Source organism: Arabidopsis lyrata (genome assembly GCF_000004255.2).
Source record: "Arabidopsis lyrata subsp. lyrata unplaced genomic scaffold ARALYscaffold_2, whole genome shotgun sequence".
NCBI lineage: Eukaryota > Viridiplantae > Streptophyta > Magnoliopsida > Brassicales > Brassicaceae > Arabidopsis > Arabidopsis lyrata.
The window spans coordinates 18,685,462-18,702,890 of NW_003302554.1; the positions used below are offsets into that span (position 1 = coordinate 18,685,462).

The 17,429-nt window shown below is 37.7% G+C and overlaps 5 protein-coding genes across 8 annotated transcripts; 2 read left to right on the plus strand and 3 right to left on the minus strand.

Annotated features, from left to right (window-relative positions):
- Positions 1 to 31: 31 nt before the first annotated feature.
- LOC9325310 (leucine-rich repeat extensin-like protein 5) lies at positions 32 to 2,071 on the minus strand. 2 transcript variants are annotated; one of them, XM_021034008.1, is made up of 3 exons: positions 1,501 to 2,071; positions 358 to 1,404; positions 32 to 245 (listed from the first exon to the last, which is right to left on the minus strand). In XM_021034008.1, exons 1-3 carry the CDS (start codon positions 1,577 to 1,579, stop codon positions 214 to 216), a joined length of 1,158 nt encoding a protein of 385 aa, XP_020889667.1. In that variant the 5' UTR covers positions 1,580 to 2,071; the 3' UTR covers positions 32 to 213. The 2 variants fall into 2 exon arrangements, with proteins under 2 accessions (XP_020889667.1, XP_020889666.1); XM_021034007.1 differs by having other exon boundaries at positions 358 to 1,407.
- Positions 2,072 to 2,590: 519 nt separating this feature from the next.
- On the plus strand, positions 2,591 to 5,381 carry LOC9325311 (pentatricopeptide repeat-containing protein At1g79490, mitochondrial). The gene has a single exon (XM_021034357.1). It carries the CDS (start codon positions 2,768 to 2,770, stop codon positions 5,264 to 5,266), a length of 2,499 nt encoding a protein of 832 aa, XP_020890016.1. The 5' UTR covers positions 2,591 to 2,767; the 3' UTR covers positions 5,267 to 5,381.
- A 115-nt stretch (positions 5,382 to 5,496) lies between these two features.
- Positions 5,497 to 8,735, plus strand: LOC9323853 (2-dehydro-3-deoxyphosphooctonate aldolase 1). 3 transcript variants are annotated; one of them, XM_002887743.2, is made up of 15 exons: positions 5,497 to 5,620; positions 5,728 to 5,764; positions 5,854 to 5,951; positions 6,183 to 6,279; positions 6,557 to 6,622; positions 6,705 to 6,764; positions 6,862 to 6,936; positions 7,016 to 7,100; positions 7,298 to 7,356; positions 7,461 to 7,505; positions 7,596 to 7,694; positions 7,815 to 7,862; positions 7,953 to 8,000; positions 8,110 to 8,195; positions 8,466 to 8,735. In XM_002887743.2, exons 2-14 carry the CDS (start codon positions 5,729 to 5,731, stop codon positions 8,164 to 8,166), a joined length of 873 nt encoding a protein of 290 aa, XP_002887789.1. In that variant the 5' UTR covers positions 5,497 to 5,620; position 5,728; the 3' UTR covers positions 8,167 to 8,195; positions 8,466 to 8,735. The 3 variants fall into 3 exon arrangements, with proteins under 3 accessions (XP_002887789.1, XP_020890018.1, XP_020890017.1); XM_021034359.1 differs by having other exon boundaries at positions 5,553 to 5,764; positions 5,840 to 5,951; XM_021034358.1 differs by having other exon boundaries at positions 5,553 to 5,764.
- Positions 8,736 to 10,386: 1,651 nt separating this feature from the next.
- Positions 10,387 to 11,766, minus strand: LOC9323854. The gene is made up of 2 exons (XM_002889202.2): positions 11,202 to 11,766; positions 10,387 to 11,106 (listed from the first exon to the last, which is right to left on the minus strand). Exons 1-2 carry the CDS (start codon positions 11,540 to 11,542, stop codon positions 10,617 to 10,619), a joined length of 831 nt encoding a protein of 276 aa, XP_002889248.1. The 5' UTR covers positions 11,543 to 11,766; the 3' UTR covers positions 10,387 to 10,616.
- Positions 11,767 to 13,610: 1,844 nt separating this feature from the next.
- LOC9325312 (metal tolerance protein 9) lies at positions 13,611 to 16,654 on the minus strand. The gene is made up of 6 exons (XM_021035672.1): positions 16,376 to 16,654; positions 15,665 to 15,777; positions 15,319 to 15,564; positions 15,161 to 15,241; positions 14,823 to 15,053; positions 13,611 to 14,732 (listed from the first exon to the last, which is right to left on the minus strand). Exons 1-6 carry the CDS (start codon positions 16,566 to 16,568, stop codon positions 14,388 to 14,390), a joined length of 1,209 nt encoding a protein of 402 aa, XP_020891331.1. The 5' UTR covers positions 16,569 to 16,654; the 3' UTR covers positions 13,611 to 14,387.
- Between the last annotated feature and the right edge of the window lie 775 nt (positions 16,655 to 17,429).

The following is a 17,429-nucleotide window of genomic DNA, read 5'->3' on the forward strand; positions in this document are numbered from 1 at the left end:
AGACCTAATTCCATTAGCAAAAGCAATATACGTATTTAGCATACCCCATTTATAAATTATGCCATTCCCAAGGAAATTTGTATTTATAAGCTTTAATTGGTTACAACTTACAAGTGAGCGACCCACCTAACGTATTATATCAAAATTTATTTGATATTATTCGTATCCAACAAAAGGTGAAAAGTGAGAGATGTCTTCGTCTTCATGCATGCATCAGAAGAAATCAAAATGGCACCCATTAAAGCCTGCTTTCCATACAATAAGAATTTTTAAAAATAAATGATTAATACCGGCAATACATCAGCAATTTCTAGATGAAAGAAGGTATAATAGTTGTTAAACTAATAATTCTCTTACTTGGGTCAACGGTTACAAGCATGCCGGTGCCACCGAACGTGCACGAGCCACCGGTACCTTTGGTCCGTTGCCAATAGCTATTGAAGGCGAACGAAGCATGGGCCCACAATGTATTAGGCTTAAAGCAAGGCCCGTTGGGCTGAATTGGATGACAATCAGCTCCTGACCCACATGCAAAGTTCATGGCTTCTTGTATAATTGGGTCAGGGACCGAGGGCTTAGCTACGCACCAGTAAGCCGAGGTCGGAGTCACGCTCGGTGACGGTGGCGCCATAGGCGGTGGATAGACGATCGGAGGAAGAAACCCCGATGATGGACTTGGAATTGATCCGGTAGGTGTTGATGGGCCTGGTTCAGAGTAAGGTGGGCCTAAAATAGGCCCTGGTGTATAACCAGATTCTGGAGGGCTAGGAACTGTTTCTGGCGGGTTTGGGCTGGAGGATTCAGGCGGGTATGGGATGGTAATGGGTGGGTTTGGATTAGAGGATGACTCTGGTGGGTTTGGGTTAGAGGATGATTCGGGTGGGTTAGGACCGGTAACGGGTGGGTTTGGATTAGAGGATGATTCGGGTGGGTTTGGGTTAGAGGAAGAATCCGGTGGGTTTGGGTTAGAGGATGATTCCGGTGGCTTTGGGTTTGAGTTTGGATTAGAGGATGATTCAGGTGGGTTCGGGTTAGAGGATGATTCGGGTGGGTTGGGGTTGGAGTTCGGGTTAGAGGAGGAATCGGGTGGGTTAGGTAATGTGATTGGGCCGGGAGGTGGGCTAAGACCAGGATAAGAGGTGGAAGGAGGAGTAAGTGGGGGATTAACGCAGAAAGGAGGGGCATTTCCGGGAACTGAAAGTGGGGGAAGTGAAACATAGGGAGGTAGAGTGAGAGTGGTGCTAACGCCATAAGGTTGAGTGTTGGAGGATGAAGAATAGTCTAAAGGCTGAGCAAGATTGAGCTGTGTCAACATTTTCTCTAACAATGATGTGTGCTTTAATGCTTTGATCATCATCACCTCCTTTGGCTGTCTCTCAAATCCCTCGCTTTTTCTTGCATCTACTACTATATAAGAAAATCATAATCAAAATCAAATGCTTTTAGGTATAGAGATAGATAGAGAGAGAAAAAAACAGAGAGAAAGAGAGAGAGGTTTACCACAATGAGTCAAGAAGTTGGTTGAGAGAATTACACAAAGAAGAAGACAAATGGTTGCGAAGGCTCTATTTGATGCCATGGTTTTAAGATGAAGACCAAAAGAGAAGCTAAATCTTCAGAAGTAAAACCAAATAGGCATTAGCTACACTCTCAAGAGGAAGAAGACAAAGAAATAGGACCAAGATAGCTTAAATATTTGTCTCTTCGCTCTCTCTTTCTATATATATATATATATATCTTGTGTGGGTGTCTTGTGCATGTGTAGAAGCCAAAACAAAACAAAAAACTCAAAGAATCCTTGCAAGGCAACCTGTGGAAGGATATAAGGTTCTGTTTCTCATAAAGATTCGCACTTTAGCTGGTTACTTTCGTTGTCACAGAAGATCACTTTACTACAGACAGACAATTAATGGATATATAACTGTCTAAATTATGTTTATAGTAGAAGAATATACACATATGAATGTATGCCAATGGGGATATATGCTTGCTTGACAGTGCAAAAACAATCAGAGAGGAAAGCTGTTTATAAATAAACTTTTGCTTGCTTTGTACTCAAACAAAGCTCTTTTACATTTATCTTTTTCTTGACTACATCCATTTGCATAAGCTTCACATATTCCTCTTTAGATGCTCTTTTCTCTGCAGACTAAAGGCTTGCAAATAATATAATTACACTTTACAAACCAACTGATGAGTTCTTCACTATTTAATTGCTTGATCCTTTTACAGCAATGCATCCAAGTAAATCCTTGATCTACACAACAAATCAAACGAATGTACAAAACCAAAGACATTATTGAGAAATTCCAGTATTTAGTTAATTGCTACCATCAATATATTTTCAGTTTAACAGTAGATAACTAAAAAAAACAAGTTAGAAGAGTGATGATGGTGTTATTGGATCCAAGTTTAAGTCTAGAGTGCTACATTTGAAATGATATGATTTACTTTTCATGGATCCGCCATAGTATTTTGATAAGAAAAACATTTAAATAAATTTGTAGTAAATTGTTTTTTTTTTTTTCTTTTCTAAACGTTAAAATGATTTTTTTTTTTTTTGTAATTTTATTATAGGAACGAGCCTGTAATTACTAATATCTATTTTGGGAATACCAGTGCTTCTCTTCTAAAGCCTCTGGTTTTAGGGTTTAAGCCGACGAAGAGACCGAAAAAGCCATATCTGGAGACCAGGTTCGGATTGATTCCTCAAATTTCAATTCTTCGCATTACATGACCCTATAATAATTCCTTCTCTACATCTTCGATGATCCGTGGAAGAACCGCGAAAATATTTCCCAGAAATGTCATTTTTACGCTTAGTAGGAGTTCCATTTCTGAGGCTCTGGGTCGAATAAACCCTAGATTAGCCGGTAGTTTCTCCTTCAACATCCGATTATTGAGCTCTTTCACTGTTAGAAATGGCTTTTGTCCCGATTGTTCTGTACCTAGAGACCCTAATTTTGTTGGATTGACTACACAAAGTCGGAGTATTGTCAGGAGATTTTGTAGTGAAAAGAGTGGAGGTAGTGAATCTAGTGGCTGGACAGAGGAGGTAGAGTATTTAGATGAGTCCGGTAGTGTTTTACACAGCGGTAAAGGAATAAGATCAGTAGAGCCAGGGCTTGATGACCATGTAATGGTTGGTGGGTTGAAGAAGCCTTACATGAATGCTTCTGCTGTTGCAAAGATTGTTGAAGTTGTCCAGAGGTGGAAATGGGGACCCGAGTTGGAGACTCAGTTGGATAAACTCCAGTTTGTTCCCAATATGGTTCACATTACGCAGTCTTTGAAGATTGTTAAAGAGGTTGATGCGGCCTTGAGTTTGTTTAGGTGGGCTAAGAAGCAGCCTTGGTATCTCCCTTCAGATGAATGTTATGTCGTGTTGTTTGATGGGTTGAACCAGGGCAGAGATTTTGTTGGGATTCAGTCCTTGTTTGAGGAGATGGTTCAAGACTCGAGTAGTCACGGTGATTTGTCGTTTGGTGCGTATAACCAAGTGATTCAGTATTTGGCTAAAGCTGAGAAACTGGAGGTTGCTTTTTGTTGTTTCAAAAAGGCTCAAGAGTCGGGATGCAAAATTGATACGCAGACATATAATAATCTAATGATGTTGTTTCTGAACAAGGGTCTGCCGTATAAAGCATTTGAGATTTATGAGAGCATGGAGAAAACTGATAGTTTGTTGGATGGGTCAACTTATGAGCTGATAATTCCAAGCTTGGCCAAATCTGGCCGTCTTGATGCAGCTTTCAAGCTTTTTCAGCAGATGAAAGAAAGGAAACTCCGACCAAGCTTTAGTGTGTTTTCTTCACTTGTTGATTCAATGGGAAAAGCTGGTCGATTGGACACATCAATGAAGGTTTACATGGAAATGCAGGGATTTGGCCATAGGCCATCAGCAACTATGTTTGTTTCCTTGATTGATTCATATGCTAAAGCTGGTAAGCTGGATACTGCTCTTAGGCTTTGGGATGAGATGAAGAAGTCAGGTTTCAGGCCTAACTTTGGATTGTACACAATGATCATCGAATCTCATGCAAAATCAGGAAAGCTTGAAGTAGCAATGTCAGTTTTCAAAGACATGGAGAAAGCTGGATTTTTACCAACACCTTCCACATATTCGTGTCTATTGGAGATGCATGCTGGATCCGGGCAAGTAGACTCTGCAATGAAGATCTATAACTCCATGACTAATGCTGGGTTAAGGCCTGGCCTGAGCAGTTATATTTCACTTCTTACACTTCTGGCCAACAAAAGACTCGTCGATGTTGCCGGGAAGATACTACTCGAGATGAAAGCAATGGGGTATTCCGTAGATGTCTGCGCTAGCGATGTTTTGATGATATATATCAAAGATGCGTCTGTGGATCTTGCTCTGAAGTGGCTGAGGTTCATGGGTTCTTCAGGGATCAAAACAAACAATTTCATCATCAGACAGTTATTCGAATCATGCATGAAAAATGGTCTATACGATTCAGCTAGGCCTTTGCTCGAGACACTCGTGCATTCTGCTGGAAAAGTTGACTTGGTGCTTTACACTTCGATTCTCGCCCATCTTGTCCGATGCCAAGACGAAGATAAAGAGAGACAATTGATGTCAATCCTCAGCGCTACCAAGCATAAAGCTCATGCCTTTATGTGCGGTCTCTTCACGGGTCCAGAACAGAGGAAACAACCAGTTCTAACGTTTGTGAGAGAGTTTTACCAAGGGATTGATTACGAACTCGAAGAAGGAGCTGCTAGATACTTTGTCAATGTCCTTCTCAACTACCTTGTCTTGATGGGTCAAATAAACCGAGCTCGATGTGTCTGGAAAGTAGCCTATGAGAACAAACTCTTTCCAAAAGCCATCGTCTTTGACCAACACATTGCCTGGTCTCTGGATGTGAGAAACTTATCGGTTGGAGCTGCGCTCATAGCAGTGGTTCACACTCTCCACAGGTTCAGAAAACGAATGCTTTACTACGGTGTAGTCCCGAGACGTATAAAGCTAGTCACAGGACCGACACTGAAGATTGTAATTGCTCAGGTGCTGAGCTCTGTTGAGTCGCCTTTTGAGGTCAGCAAAGTTGTGTTGAGAGCACCGGGAGATTTGGTCATGGAGTGGTTCAAGAAACCGATCGTGCAACAGTTTCTTCTGAATGAGATCCCGTCTCGGTCTGATATATTGATGCATAAGATGAACGTGATGTTTCCAAGCTCGGCTCCTGAGCTTAGATCTATGTCACCTCCCAAACCACTCATGTCGTCGAAGGCGTTCTAACTTTTTGAATGACCCTCGTTTTCTAGTTGGGCTCTGTTTCAGATCTCTCATTGTTAATACTTGTCTTGAAATATAATGGAAACTATATTTACGCCTTTAATTACTTGTTAGTTCATTTACGCCTATAATGGATTAAAACTGGAAAGGTTGTGTCGTTTTGATAGCAGAAAGTGAATTGTAGCAAATAAATCTCTGCGTGTATCTTTACGTCCTTATCCTGGATAAGAATTAATCTGTCCATGTGTCCAAACACCATCTCTCAGTTAATTGCTCAAATTTACGACGCACTTAAAGATGAGAGGAGATCTCAGTTCCCTTCTTCACTCACTCTGCAACTTCGAGATCACGGCAAAGGTCAGATTCCTTATCTCTCCATTTCTTATTTGCTTCGTTGCAGAGAAGAATTAGGTTTTCCCGATCTTTGGATTCTGATTCGGATTTTCGAGTTGTTCGGCGATAAGAATGGCGGCAACATCACCATTGTACAATCAGCTCAAGGTTTGAGAGTCTCGCCTTTTTGTTTTCAGAAAGTTGAATGTTCGCTTCTTATGGTAAAATCGAGTTTGATTATAGGTTGAATATTATAGGCTGCTGAACCATTCTTCTTGTTGGCTGGTCCAAATGTGATCGAATCCGAGGAACATATTCTTCGAATGGCAAAGCACATTAAAGACATTTCCACAAAGTATGATTCCTTGTACTTGGTATTACCAATAATGTTTTCATTGCGTGTTTCTTGCTTCATTAGCTCCGTTTTTTTTTTCCTCAGAGATCTTTGTATGGATGTGTATTGATCTGTATATGAAAATTGATTACAGTGGAGCACTCAATTGAAAGATGGACTTTGAACAATGTGTTTTCCTTTTTCAAGATCCTTATGCTACTTTTTTTGTGTGTGTGTGTGTGAATGGTGTAGAGTTGGGCTGCCTCTGATTTTCAAGTCAAGTTTTGATAAAGCTAACAGAACTTCTTCAAAGTCATTTCGAGGTCCTGGCATGGCCGAGGGTCTGAAGGTATCTTTCCCCTGTTTACCTTTAATCACTCTTTGGGATGTTTAAATGTAGATGATTTGGATGTTACGACTATGGAACCTTCACAGAGTTTTGATGTTAGATGGATCTTATATATGAAATTTTAAGTTCTGCTAGGACCTTTGGATTGAATTGATGGCAGCAATTGCATTACTTTTCCCCTATGATGCTACCATTTACTTGAACGTGAAATTGCTTTAATTTTCCATTATTTCTGAACAAGAATACTACTGGTCACATTTATGGTTCTCCAATGCAGATTCTTGAGAAGGTGAAAGTAGCATATGATCTTCCAATAGTTACTGATGTTCACGAATCAAGCCAGGTATAAATGAACGTATCCATATAAACGAATTGAGATTTAGCAAGTCTTTAGTACTTTCTAATGTGTTATTTTATTTTCTTAGTGTGAAGCAGTTGGCAAGGTTGCAGATATAATTCAGATTCCAGCATTCTTATGTCGCCAGGTGAGACTCTAAACTGTATTTTCCTCAAAGCTTTTGATTGTATCTTTCAAACTTTCGTTCTTGGGTTGATGATTTAAGTTGTTAATTGTAATTCCAGACAGATCTTCTGGTTGCAGCAGCACACACCGGAAAAATTATCAATATTAAGAAAGGACAATTCTGTGCTCCTTCTGTGAGTTCTTTCTTCCTGCGTTTTCAAGCTGATCAAAATATTTTGCTGGAATACTTTTGATGACTGGGTGTATGCTAAGGTCATGGAAAATTCAGCCGAGAAGATCAGACTGGCTGGGAATCCAAATGTTATGGTTTGTGAAAGAGGAACCATGTTCGGATACAGTAAGTTATCATCTCCTTTTCAGATATTTTTTGTGTCCACGGAATTTAGCATTTTAGATATTCTCAAATCTCATGCAAATCTCTTGGAACTAATAAAAATTGAATTGCTGAAGTATACATCAGAGGGTGCTAAAACAATATTTTTTGTCTGCCTTTACAATTGTCTGACTGATACTCTGTTTGGTTTTGATTATCAGATGATTTGATAGTAGATCCACGAAACTTTGAGTGGATGAGGGAAGCTAATTGTCCTGTTGTATGTATCTTGCTTCATCTTTTCTTTTTCATATTTTGCTTATTCTGCTTTATGTTCTTCAATTACAATCTACAATCTAACATACACCTTTTAATTCTTGGCAGGTCGCTGATATAACCCATTCACTACAACAACCTGCAGGCAAGAAGGTATGATCCTTTTGGATAGTAAATTTTTTATTTATTTTGAAGCCAGCAATAACCAAATAGTTTGAACACGAACAATACATTCTTATGTAGTTGGATGGTGGTGGTGTTGCTAGTGGTGGCCTTCGCGAGTTAATACCATGCATTGCAAGAACAGCTGTAGCAGTTGGGGTCGATGGAATATTCATGGAGGTAGGATACCTTGTTTGACACCACTCAGGCAATACCACATACTTTTAGACATTTTATCACGTTCATTGGATTATTGGTCATATACTCCTGGATTCATTGTTCCAACTTGATTATGATCAGGTTCATGATGATCCTCTAAGTGCTCCAGTTGATGGTCCAACTCAATGGGTGAGTTTTATGTCCTACTCAATGTTTACGAAAGTATCCATCTCTTTCTTGCAATGTTGTGAATATTCTTGTGTTTTTTCATTGTCAAAGCCTTTGCGCCATTTAGAAGAACTCCTGGAAGAGCTCATTGCGATTGCGGTAACCCTTTTCAATGGATTTTTGCTCTTTGGTTCCCATTTTTGTTTCAAGGAGCTCTCTCCTTGAACACCATTAACAATGACAAGATCTTGATTCTTAAATTCCGCAGAGGGTCACAAAAGGGAAGCAGCGGCTTCAAATCGACCTTACACCCTACCGTGATTAAAATCAAAGGCTCAGTTCAGTAGTCCCGAGGTTAGTGACCCAAACGGGGGATATATGATATGACTTTCTCATCATTGAAATAATTCCCACAAAAAAAAGAAAAATGTTTATAACTTTCTCACTTTCAGTGGAGACTAGTTGCAAAAACTGTGAATGTTTACAGAAGAACCATGTTAATGCATCAGCTGTCATCACTGTTCTTGTTTACAAGAAGTAACAGAACAGAGATTGCTTCTGAAAAGCTGAGCTTCTCTTATATTGGTTTGGCAATTTTCTTATTCATTTATTTGAAACATTTAGGTCTACTCGTCAGACATTTGGGTCCCCAGCAAATCCTGGAGATTAGAGGATCCGAGTCAGTAGTGATGAGCCTTTGTTTCTGTTTGCTCCAGACTTTTGCAATATTCACTTCAAAAAGTAATTCGAACTAAGATAATATTGAGCTATATAATATATACACAGAAATACGGTTGTATATGCGTGGTTTCTCTCTGATTTGTGTACTTGGATAATATATCTGTTGAACATTGTAATAAATTTCTCGTGAACGGGAAGCCTAGTCGTGCTTGATTTGCGCTGGATACAGCACTAAATCCAACAAAACATCGGTGGGCTTAAGCTGAAATATGGTCCAATGGGCTTAGTAATGGGCTTGGGCTATATATGTCAAGACTAAGGCGGTAAATTCAGGGTCATAATTCGTCTCTATTTCAAAAATTGTCTCAAATGATTAAAGCTTTCACAACAGTTCCTCTTTCTCGGTTCTCGCTCTCTCGAACGTGGAGCATACCAGAAGACGGCAGATGTGAGGAAGAAGACGGTCTTCGCGAAGGTAAATCTCACGGAAACCCTAAGTTTCTTTATGATTCTAATTGATAGTTTATCCGCATTCCTTGATGATGTAGCCAAAGAGGTACGGCGACCTTGTTCTATGTGAAATCTTAAGTTTAAGTTAGGGTTTCGCTTCGTCCTCTAATGGTGTAGAGATCAGAGTAATTTTCGCCTATTGTTTATTTCTGTGAGCAGCGTTGATAATATAGACAAGGGATTGGAAATTCTAATTACGGATTCCATGAATGATCAAAGCCTTTCTCATTTCTAATCCACTCATTATTTAATTATGCCTCTTTTCTTCTCTGGATTAACTAAAGATAAAGTCTCCTTGAAAACCGCCATGAAGAAGAAGAATTGATCTCTTGCATTTTGAATTAATTATGCCTCTTTTCTTCTCTGGATTAACTAAAGATAAAGTCTCCTTGAAAACCGCCATGAAGAAGAAGAATTGATCTCTTGCATTGTGAACCATAATTAGTCTTGTGTATAGGATTTAATTTTTAAGCTCTGAGACAGTTCCTAATCTTTAGTGTTAGTGTATCTCTTGTATTTTTAGCTTTTGATTATTCTAAACCGAAGTGCTGATGCAGGCATAAAACCCAGCTTTGGGCTTTTACTTGGGAACATGGAATTTTTATCAACTGGCTAATTGAAGCGAGTATTATTAGTTCACTGTAATAAAAAAAATTCAACTTGATTTTGCCTTTTCAATTATTCTTCCCCATGTAGAGTTCTTTACCTTGATCGTTGCTTATATGGTTGTTGGTGCACTTTCAAATTTGATCTGACGCCTAAGACTCTCTACCTTGCAGTGAACTTGTTAGATTGCTAATACAGAGGAAATGCGTAGTTGATCGGTCTCACTGCATTTTTTCTTACATCTAAGTAGGAGGACTATTGGCATCACAGGGTAAGAGATATTAAGATTTACACTTATGTACTGTTTTCAAACTAGCGGAATATCTTCCCCCTATCCATTCAGATCATAAATTTCATTAGCATCCCAAACTTGTTTTGAGATTGTTTGGACATGACCTCAGCAAGAGGTATTATATATATATACCTTGCTTTATTATTTTCACTCTTCTTATCGATTGCTTACCTGAATCTTACAGGGGAGAGCAGCCAATATGATTAACTTTTTCTTCGCATCCCTTCGGGCAAAAGGTAAAAATCTCTGGCTTATGATTCCTTTTACTTCATATGGGTGACTTCAAAAAACTCATGTTCATCACCCACAATGATGCATAGAAATCTGACTTCTTTGGATTACCCCAAGTTGTCCTACTTTGATATTCCCTTTGAGATTAAGAGAGAATGTGAACCTGGTATATTATGCTGGCATACATTGTGTCTGGTTTCAAGGGATATAATTCTGCTTGATCGTAAAGACAAATCATCATCAATGTGTATTATATAACAAAACAACTGTAATGAATTCTGTTTACATTCAATAGGCAAGTTGTACAAGCTCATGAGTATTATTGGTTCCCTACCCTCTTTGATATTTGAAAACCTAAGTCAACCACATCTACTCATCTGCATATGCTTGCACACATATTTATACTATCTGCAATGTAACAGTATATATATACGCCTGAGTGTTGCCTAACGGCACTATGAGCATGCGACGAAATGGTCTTGCACAAGCATGTGCTCTTCTTGCTTGTCTAATGTCCTTTGCACTGCTTTGTAGAACTCAATCCAAGAAGATGAGTATGAATCCACGGCGCCAAACATGAAAGTTGGATTGGGGCTTGCAGGGCAAGCAGTGACCAAATCCAAAACAGAAGTTGCAGGTTTGAGCTGGTGAGGGAAGTTGAAGGCCAAGTTATCGACTTTATGCTCATAGATTTTGCCGTTTCGGTCAAGTTTATAGCGAGAAGTACCCTGAAACTCACCCTTTGCCTCCCATGGAACTGGAGGTACACCTTTAAGATTCCACCTGATGAGAATCATGTTCTCTGATGGTTGCCAAACCCTGAAGATCTCAAGTGAGATATCCCTGAAGAGAATCTTGCCATGAAATCTGAGTGCCCAGAAGATCAATTTGTACTTGTCAATCCCAGAGAATGTGTTCATTGGATCCACAAAGGTTATATCATCCCTGAAAGAGCAAACAAAAAGAATCTGATTTATTTAGTCGGATGATTAATTTCTAGTTCTCATCGACAGATCACCCAAAGGAGAAGAGAAAAAAACCTGTAAATGTCGTAATTGAGATCTTTGGTGAAGAGAAGAGGCAAATCTTCACGAAGGGTACGTACAGCTAAACCGAGATTGATGTAGAAGTCATCTTTGCCGTGCTGGTACTTATCCTGCGCACTCGGTTTGGTCTTAACCTGCGCACCTCGAACAGGAGGAGGAGCCTGGACGCTAAAGAGAGAAAGTGGAGAGAGAGTATCTTCGTCAAACTCGTAGCTATTGGAAGAAGACGATGATGATGATGATGATAAAGCTTGGCTGGAAATGGGTTTGTCTTTGAGTGATTTTCCGGTCGGAAGAAGGAAAGAAGGAGAGAGATTGGGGAGAAGAAACGCCATAGCTGCTGGAGTTTAGAGCTTCTCTTGTTTTCTCTTGTCTTAATTTTTCAAGGCGAAGTAAATCAGAGGGAGAGGAGGATGAGTTGAGAAGAGCGAAGATGCCCGAAGAAGCTTTGTTGGAAGATAAACAGCTGTTCGTTTTTTGAGTGGTAATCAAACCTTCGCGTTGTTCTTTTTCTTCTTTTTCTTTTCTTTAATTTTGACTTATTTTTATTTGGTGTTCAAAAAAAAAAAAGACTTATTTTTATTTCTTTTTCTTCTTTTATTTGCTATATATATATATATTTAATATGAACAAAATAAAAAGCTACTGAAGCCACCAAAAATATCAAAAAAACGTAGTAATTTATTTAATTATTTTTAATATTTAAATGATTTTTTTAGGAAAATATTTGTACATTATTAAAATACATTATAGTAACAGTAATTTTGGAAAATAAAATTTCATGTTTAATCTCACATTTATAATACTATGTTATCGTATAAAAAAAACTTTGGTTTATATTTCCCTTGCCATAAAGAATTCTTATATTTTTTGATTTTTGAAGATATTGTCTACTATACTTTTGATTTGTTTCTAAACATATTCTATTTATTTTTAAAAATAAAGTGTAATCAAATTAAAGTTGGTTAAGAAATAAAAATGTTGATTATGTTATCCAATAATAAAAAGAAAAAAAATTCAATTGAAATTAAATTGGTGATAAAAAAAAAGTGGTGGGCAGAAACAGTTTCATTGACGAAGATTTATTGGTTAGTTACTCTAGTGTTTTTAAAATAAAAAGAAAAAGCGATAGTCATACGAATTAGTAGAAAATCATAAAAAAAATAAAAAATCTGTAAAATGGGCGAAAGCCCGAAAACGAAAAGGCCGGAATTAAGAAAGCCCACACAAGAAAATATTTGTATGGTGAATATCAATTTGAAAACAAAATAACCAGGCGCACAATAAGCGAGTTATCAACACGCGCCTCAAATCTGTAGGTTAACAACCCCTTTCGAAATTACCTAATTTTGTTTAGTTGGAAAAAGTACGCGCGTGAAACTTTTAAGTTTCAACTCTCGCTCAACTAATTTTTTTTTCAGAGATTTGGAAAAATAACTTTGCCTTCGATGAGAATCCACTAAAATAGTAGGGTCTTTCAAGCCAGGTTCTGTCATATTTGCTAAGACTAATTTCTAAACCGTTGTTCAATTTTGTTAATCAAAAATTTTATGCTTGATCGTCGAAATATGCTTTTTTGTTATTTTTTGTTTGGCAGGTGTGATACGATTTGTGATCCTCGCCAGACGGAAACAATGGCTAGAAAGCCACTATGTGGGATACTGAATTTGGGATAAAATAACCAATAAATCTAAATATTATCATATGGCCGGTATCATTAATACATTCAGGGCTTGTAGTCAAAATTACAAGCGTACTTGTCCATTTTGGTATTAGCATAGATTACGGAGATGGTAAAATTGGGCCATAGCATAATCAAACAAAGCTTTAATCCTCCACAAAATTTCAGTATCTACAAATCGATCTGTCTATCCAATGATTCGAGACTACAAAAAAGTCTGGACAATAAAAATTTGATGTTGGTTATACACGAGATACGGAAATCTCACATATAAGTAAACCTAATTTTGAAATCTCACATATAAGTAAACCTAATTTTGAAAACATTGGCAAGATTTGGTCAATAATATAGGAACATCGATCATATTGGCTAAAATATAACTGATAGCCAATTGTTAGATCTTTGCCCCAAATAAGTATTGGCAACGTACAGCGCTTTATCCACTATTGAATAAGTGAATCAGAGACTCTAATTTATTGCCTTTATAAAGCTAACCAAGTTAAAAACCACAAATCCGAAGATAACCAGAATGAGCGAAACATGTAAGGGCTTTTGAATGCACATGGAACTATCAAACCTAGACCAAGTGCCAGAATATCGCCTTATCTATTTCGGCAACGTACAGCGCTTTATCCACTATTGACATAAGTGAATCAGAGACTCTAATTTGTTGCCTTTTGTATCACCAAACTACGATTTCAGGAAGAAAAAAACATAGCAGATTTCAAACAAACTAGGCTCAGATTATAAAAAGAAGTATACATCAACGAGGTATGAATCTCTCAAAGTTTGATGGTAATCTTGTTTCATCATCAGCGCCTAATACAGTTGAACACAAAATAAAACTAATGAATTAGAATTCCCAATGGCGAAATCGAAAACAAAACTGTATAAACCTAGAGAGAAACAGATCTAAAGCCTCAGAAAGTGGAGGTAATCGTCAATGAGAATCTCAGATGGTACGGACAATCTCAAACATCACAGGCTACGATCCTAAGATAACCTACAATTTAAAATACAAGAATCGAAAGAAGAATAAATCAGTTTGAAACAAAATGGAAGAGCTCGCTTGGTGGATGTAGGAACCAGTGGAAAAGACGGCTTTATATAGCGACGATTCTCAAGAAACCCTAAAGAAAGAGTAACAAAGCCGACTCAGTTGGGTGATAAATGGGCCTATAATCTACTAACATGCATTCTTAATTGGGCCTCAATCATTTCCTAACGAGCAGTAACTCGGGCCGAGTATTTCAAATTACACGTTAATGGGCCATAACCTTAGGCCTGTAACAGTCTTTAAGTTTTGTCGGTTTCTTTTTCATTTTCACCTGACAAAAGGACCAAATCGTTTCTAACAGTGTCACTCACACATATTGGAGGATTGATTTAAGGTTTCATCTTTTGTGGACTAGTACATAGGGAAAGAAAAAACAACAAAAACCCTAGAGAAATCAAAAGACTACCTGCTTAATTTATTATCCATTAACCTATTGGGATATTCAAACCTTGCATTTGTGTTCGGGACGATGAGTAAACTCAAAGTCAATATGGACAAAAGCTCTCTCAACCTCTGAGAGTTGCTCCAGCTTCTCCTGAAGAGTTTCTCCTATGTTGTGAGCTTCATGCAGCCTCATGTTCTCTGGCAACACAATGTCAACTTCCACAAAGTAGTGTGACCCAAACGTGTAGGCTCTCACTGTGTCTATGTGTTTTATCTTCTCGTGATGGTTCCATATCAAGAACGTTAGTTTCGCCAAGAAATCCGGTGGTGCTGAGCGTCCTATCAGTGAGTGGACATTCTCTAGAACCGTTCTTGCCCATGTGCTGATTGTGTACAGAGCAATCTGGAAACCATAAAGAATAAACGTTTTCTCAATCTATCTCTTCACAAGAGACATTTCAAGAATGGATAAGGTTGATGATCATTTACTTACTAATATAGCCCCAGAGGGATCAATCCACCAGTAGAATTTTACAGCTAAAACAGCTGTTGCTAAACCGACTGAATTGGTGATAACATCAAAGAGGTGATCTTGTGCATAGGCCCTAACAATTTCGTTCTGGAAACTCCTGCAATAAAGCATGAGCAGAAACTTGACGACTGTAGCAGAAGCCATTATTCCAATCATCCATTTTTCCTCTGTGCTACTCATATGAGAACCCTTCTATACAATGAGAAAGATTAAATTAGATTAGATTACATAATATAACTGGTAAGGCCCCTGTTAGGAGTTTGCGAGAAAGGATCGAATGAGGAAAACCCGTGTTGTACCTTGGAAACAAGTAGCCTGGTTGACTCTAGTATCACTTGTAGTCCAAGAGTTGCCATCACGGATGCAAACACAATGATTCCCTGTCAAATTTTTAAGCACTATGCTTTTAGTTTCGTGAGTTTTAAGGGAAGCAATGAGAGAATTACAGAGACTATACCACAGGTTGCATCCGTCGTTTTCCAATTGGATAGCGAAAATTGTTTGGTGTTCTCATGGCATTAGCAGTAAACCATAGAATAAATCCAGACAAGAGATCTAAGAGAGAGTCCAAAGTGGAAGCAATGACAGCCATAGATCTACTTTCCACAGAAGCATAAACCTTTGCTACAAAAAGCACAAGGTTTGCTGCGTTTGAGATGTGAACAGCAAGCCTCTCGCTCTTTGCAAGCTTCTTCAATTCTTCCTGTTGAAATCAACAAGAAGCTACGGATGAAGAAACTGGACGAAAGATCTAAGTGAAAGATTTTCAGAAGAAGCCTAAATTAAGAAAGCAAGAGTGGTACCTCAGTTGGAGCTCCAGATACAAAACCAGTTTCGTTAATTGACTCCATCTCATTGAAACCCTCCAGGAGCTTCTCTTGCTGCTTGTAGTACTCAGAGACTTTGCGTTCCTTTTCTGATTTTTTACAAGAGAAAAGAGTAAAACCCATGTTAAAATTTAGGTAACCTGTTTACTGATGATTCAAACTTGTATAACGATCTCGATACTTGATGGTTTTTTATCATGATAACATCAATCTACAATGCGTAAAAACTCCGAAGGAATATGATTCTGTGTCCCTATGACACTAGAAATAAAGAAATGATAATGTTTCCCCAACGTTGCTTGCACAACCAAAAGAATATTCCCAGATTCACTTAGAATCTCATATATGCTTCAAAGAAAACAGAGGTTTTGCAAAATAGAAAGCTTAAATTACTTTTGAATCAATACAGATGCTTTCAAACAGAAAATTCGATAAAATCACTGTAGAATTTCATAGGGTTCACCTATTGGATACAGCGTACGTATATACTACAACCAATTGCGTAGGGTTAAATAATCAATTTCTGTACTGAACAGGTTCCAAAGGAAAAAGAGTAATCGGAGATTAGAGTGACATTTTCTGGCGTGAATCATGTAAACACGTAACAGTACATCGATTATACACATAGAGACGAAACGCAACGCAGGAACGGAGATTTGAAGACAAGGACGAGGAAGAGAAACTTACTCGGAGTCCGGAGATAACGAGACAAGCGAGTACGGCCGTTGTGGCGGCCAGATGATAACGGAGAAGAAGAAGGGAGGCGAAATGTGTCGAGGCTGAGACGCCATGAAGATGGTGGCGAATCGTCTTCGTCAATTGGTAAAAGGTCGACATTGTAGTCTCCTCCACTGAGGCCGTGATGCTCCGTCGCCGCCATAACCGATCGCTCTCGCTCTGCTGATTTTTGGGGGAAGTTACGAGAGAATCAAAACTTGTTGCTTATTTTTTGGCCCCTTTTTTGGAACTTTAGGTGTTGGCCAAAAAGGCCACGTATGTATTTGTAGAAATGTCCAAACTCCTTTTCTTAATCAAAAACCTTGATTAGCAACAAAATATAATTATTTTCATATAAAGTTGAACATACAAATCACAAACATGATATAACTAACTACTATAAAAAATAAGATATAACTAACTACTATACATGCATAAAAGTGTTTAATTATACACATACTAGGTCCGGACCCGCACATACGTGCGGGCTTTTATATTTTAAAATATGCGGGTTGAATATTTGTTGTATAACATATAGTAAAAACGGGTTTAACATATAGTGTTGTATAACGTATGTACGGGTTTTTTTGTTTGATTGGCTAAAAAGATTGGAAAGAATAATTAGTAAGAATTATATAATTTTGATTGGTGAATGATTGGATATCTTGGTTTGGTTTTGTTGAATTATTGAGAAAGTTGCAAAATTGGTTGTAATATTTGTGAAACCAAATTATTATTTTGATTTATATTGTATATTTTTATTTCTTAAACTATAAAATGATTTGTTTGGTGAAATAAAATTATTGTGTTGCATAAGAGATGTTGTAAATAAATATGTGTTTTTGTTGTATGTAAATATGTGAATTTTATATAAAAAAAAACATTTTGGTATCAGATAATAAAATAGATAGAGTAATTTTTGAAATATAAATGTTTTTTCAATTTTCCAATGTTTAAAATAAATTTCCTAAAGGAATTTGTTTTGTGTTAAATTGGTTTTAAATTTTGAATTTATGTATAAATA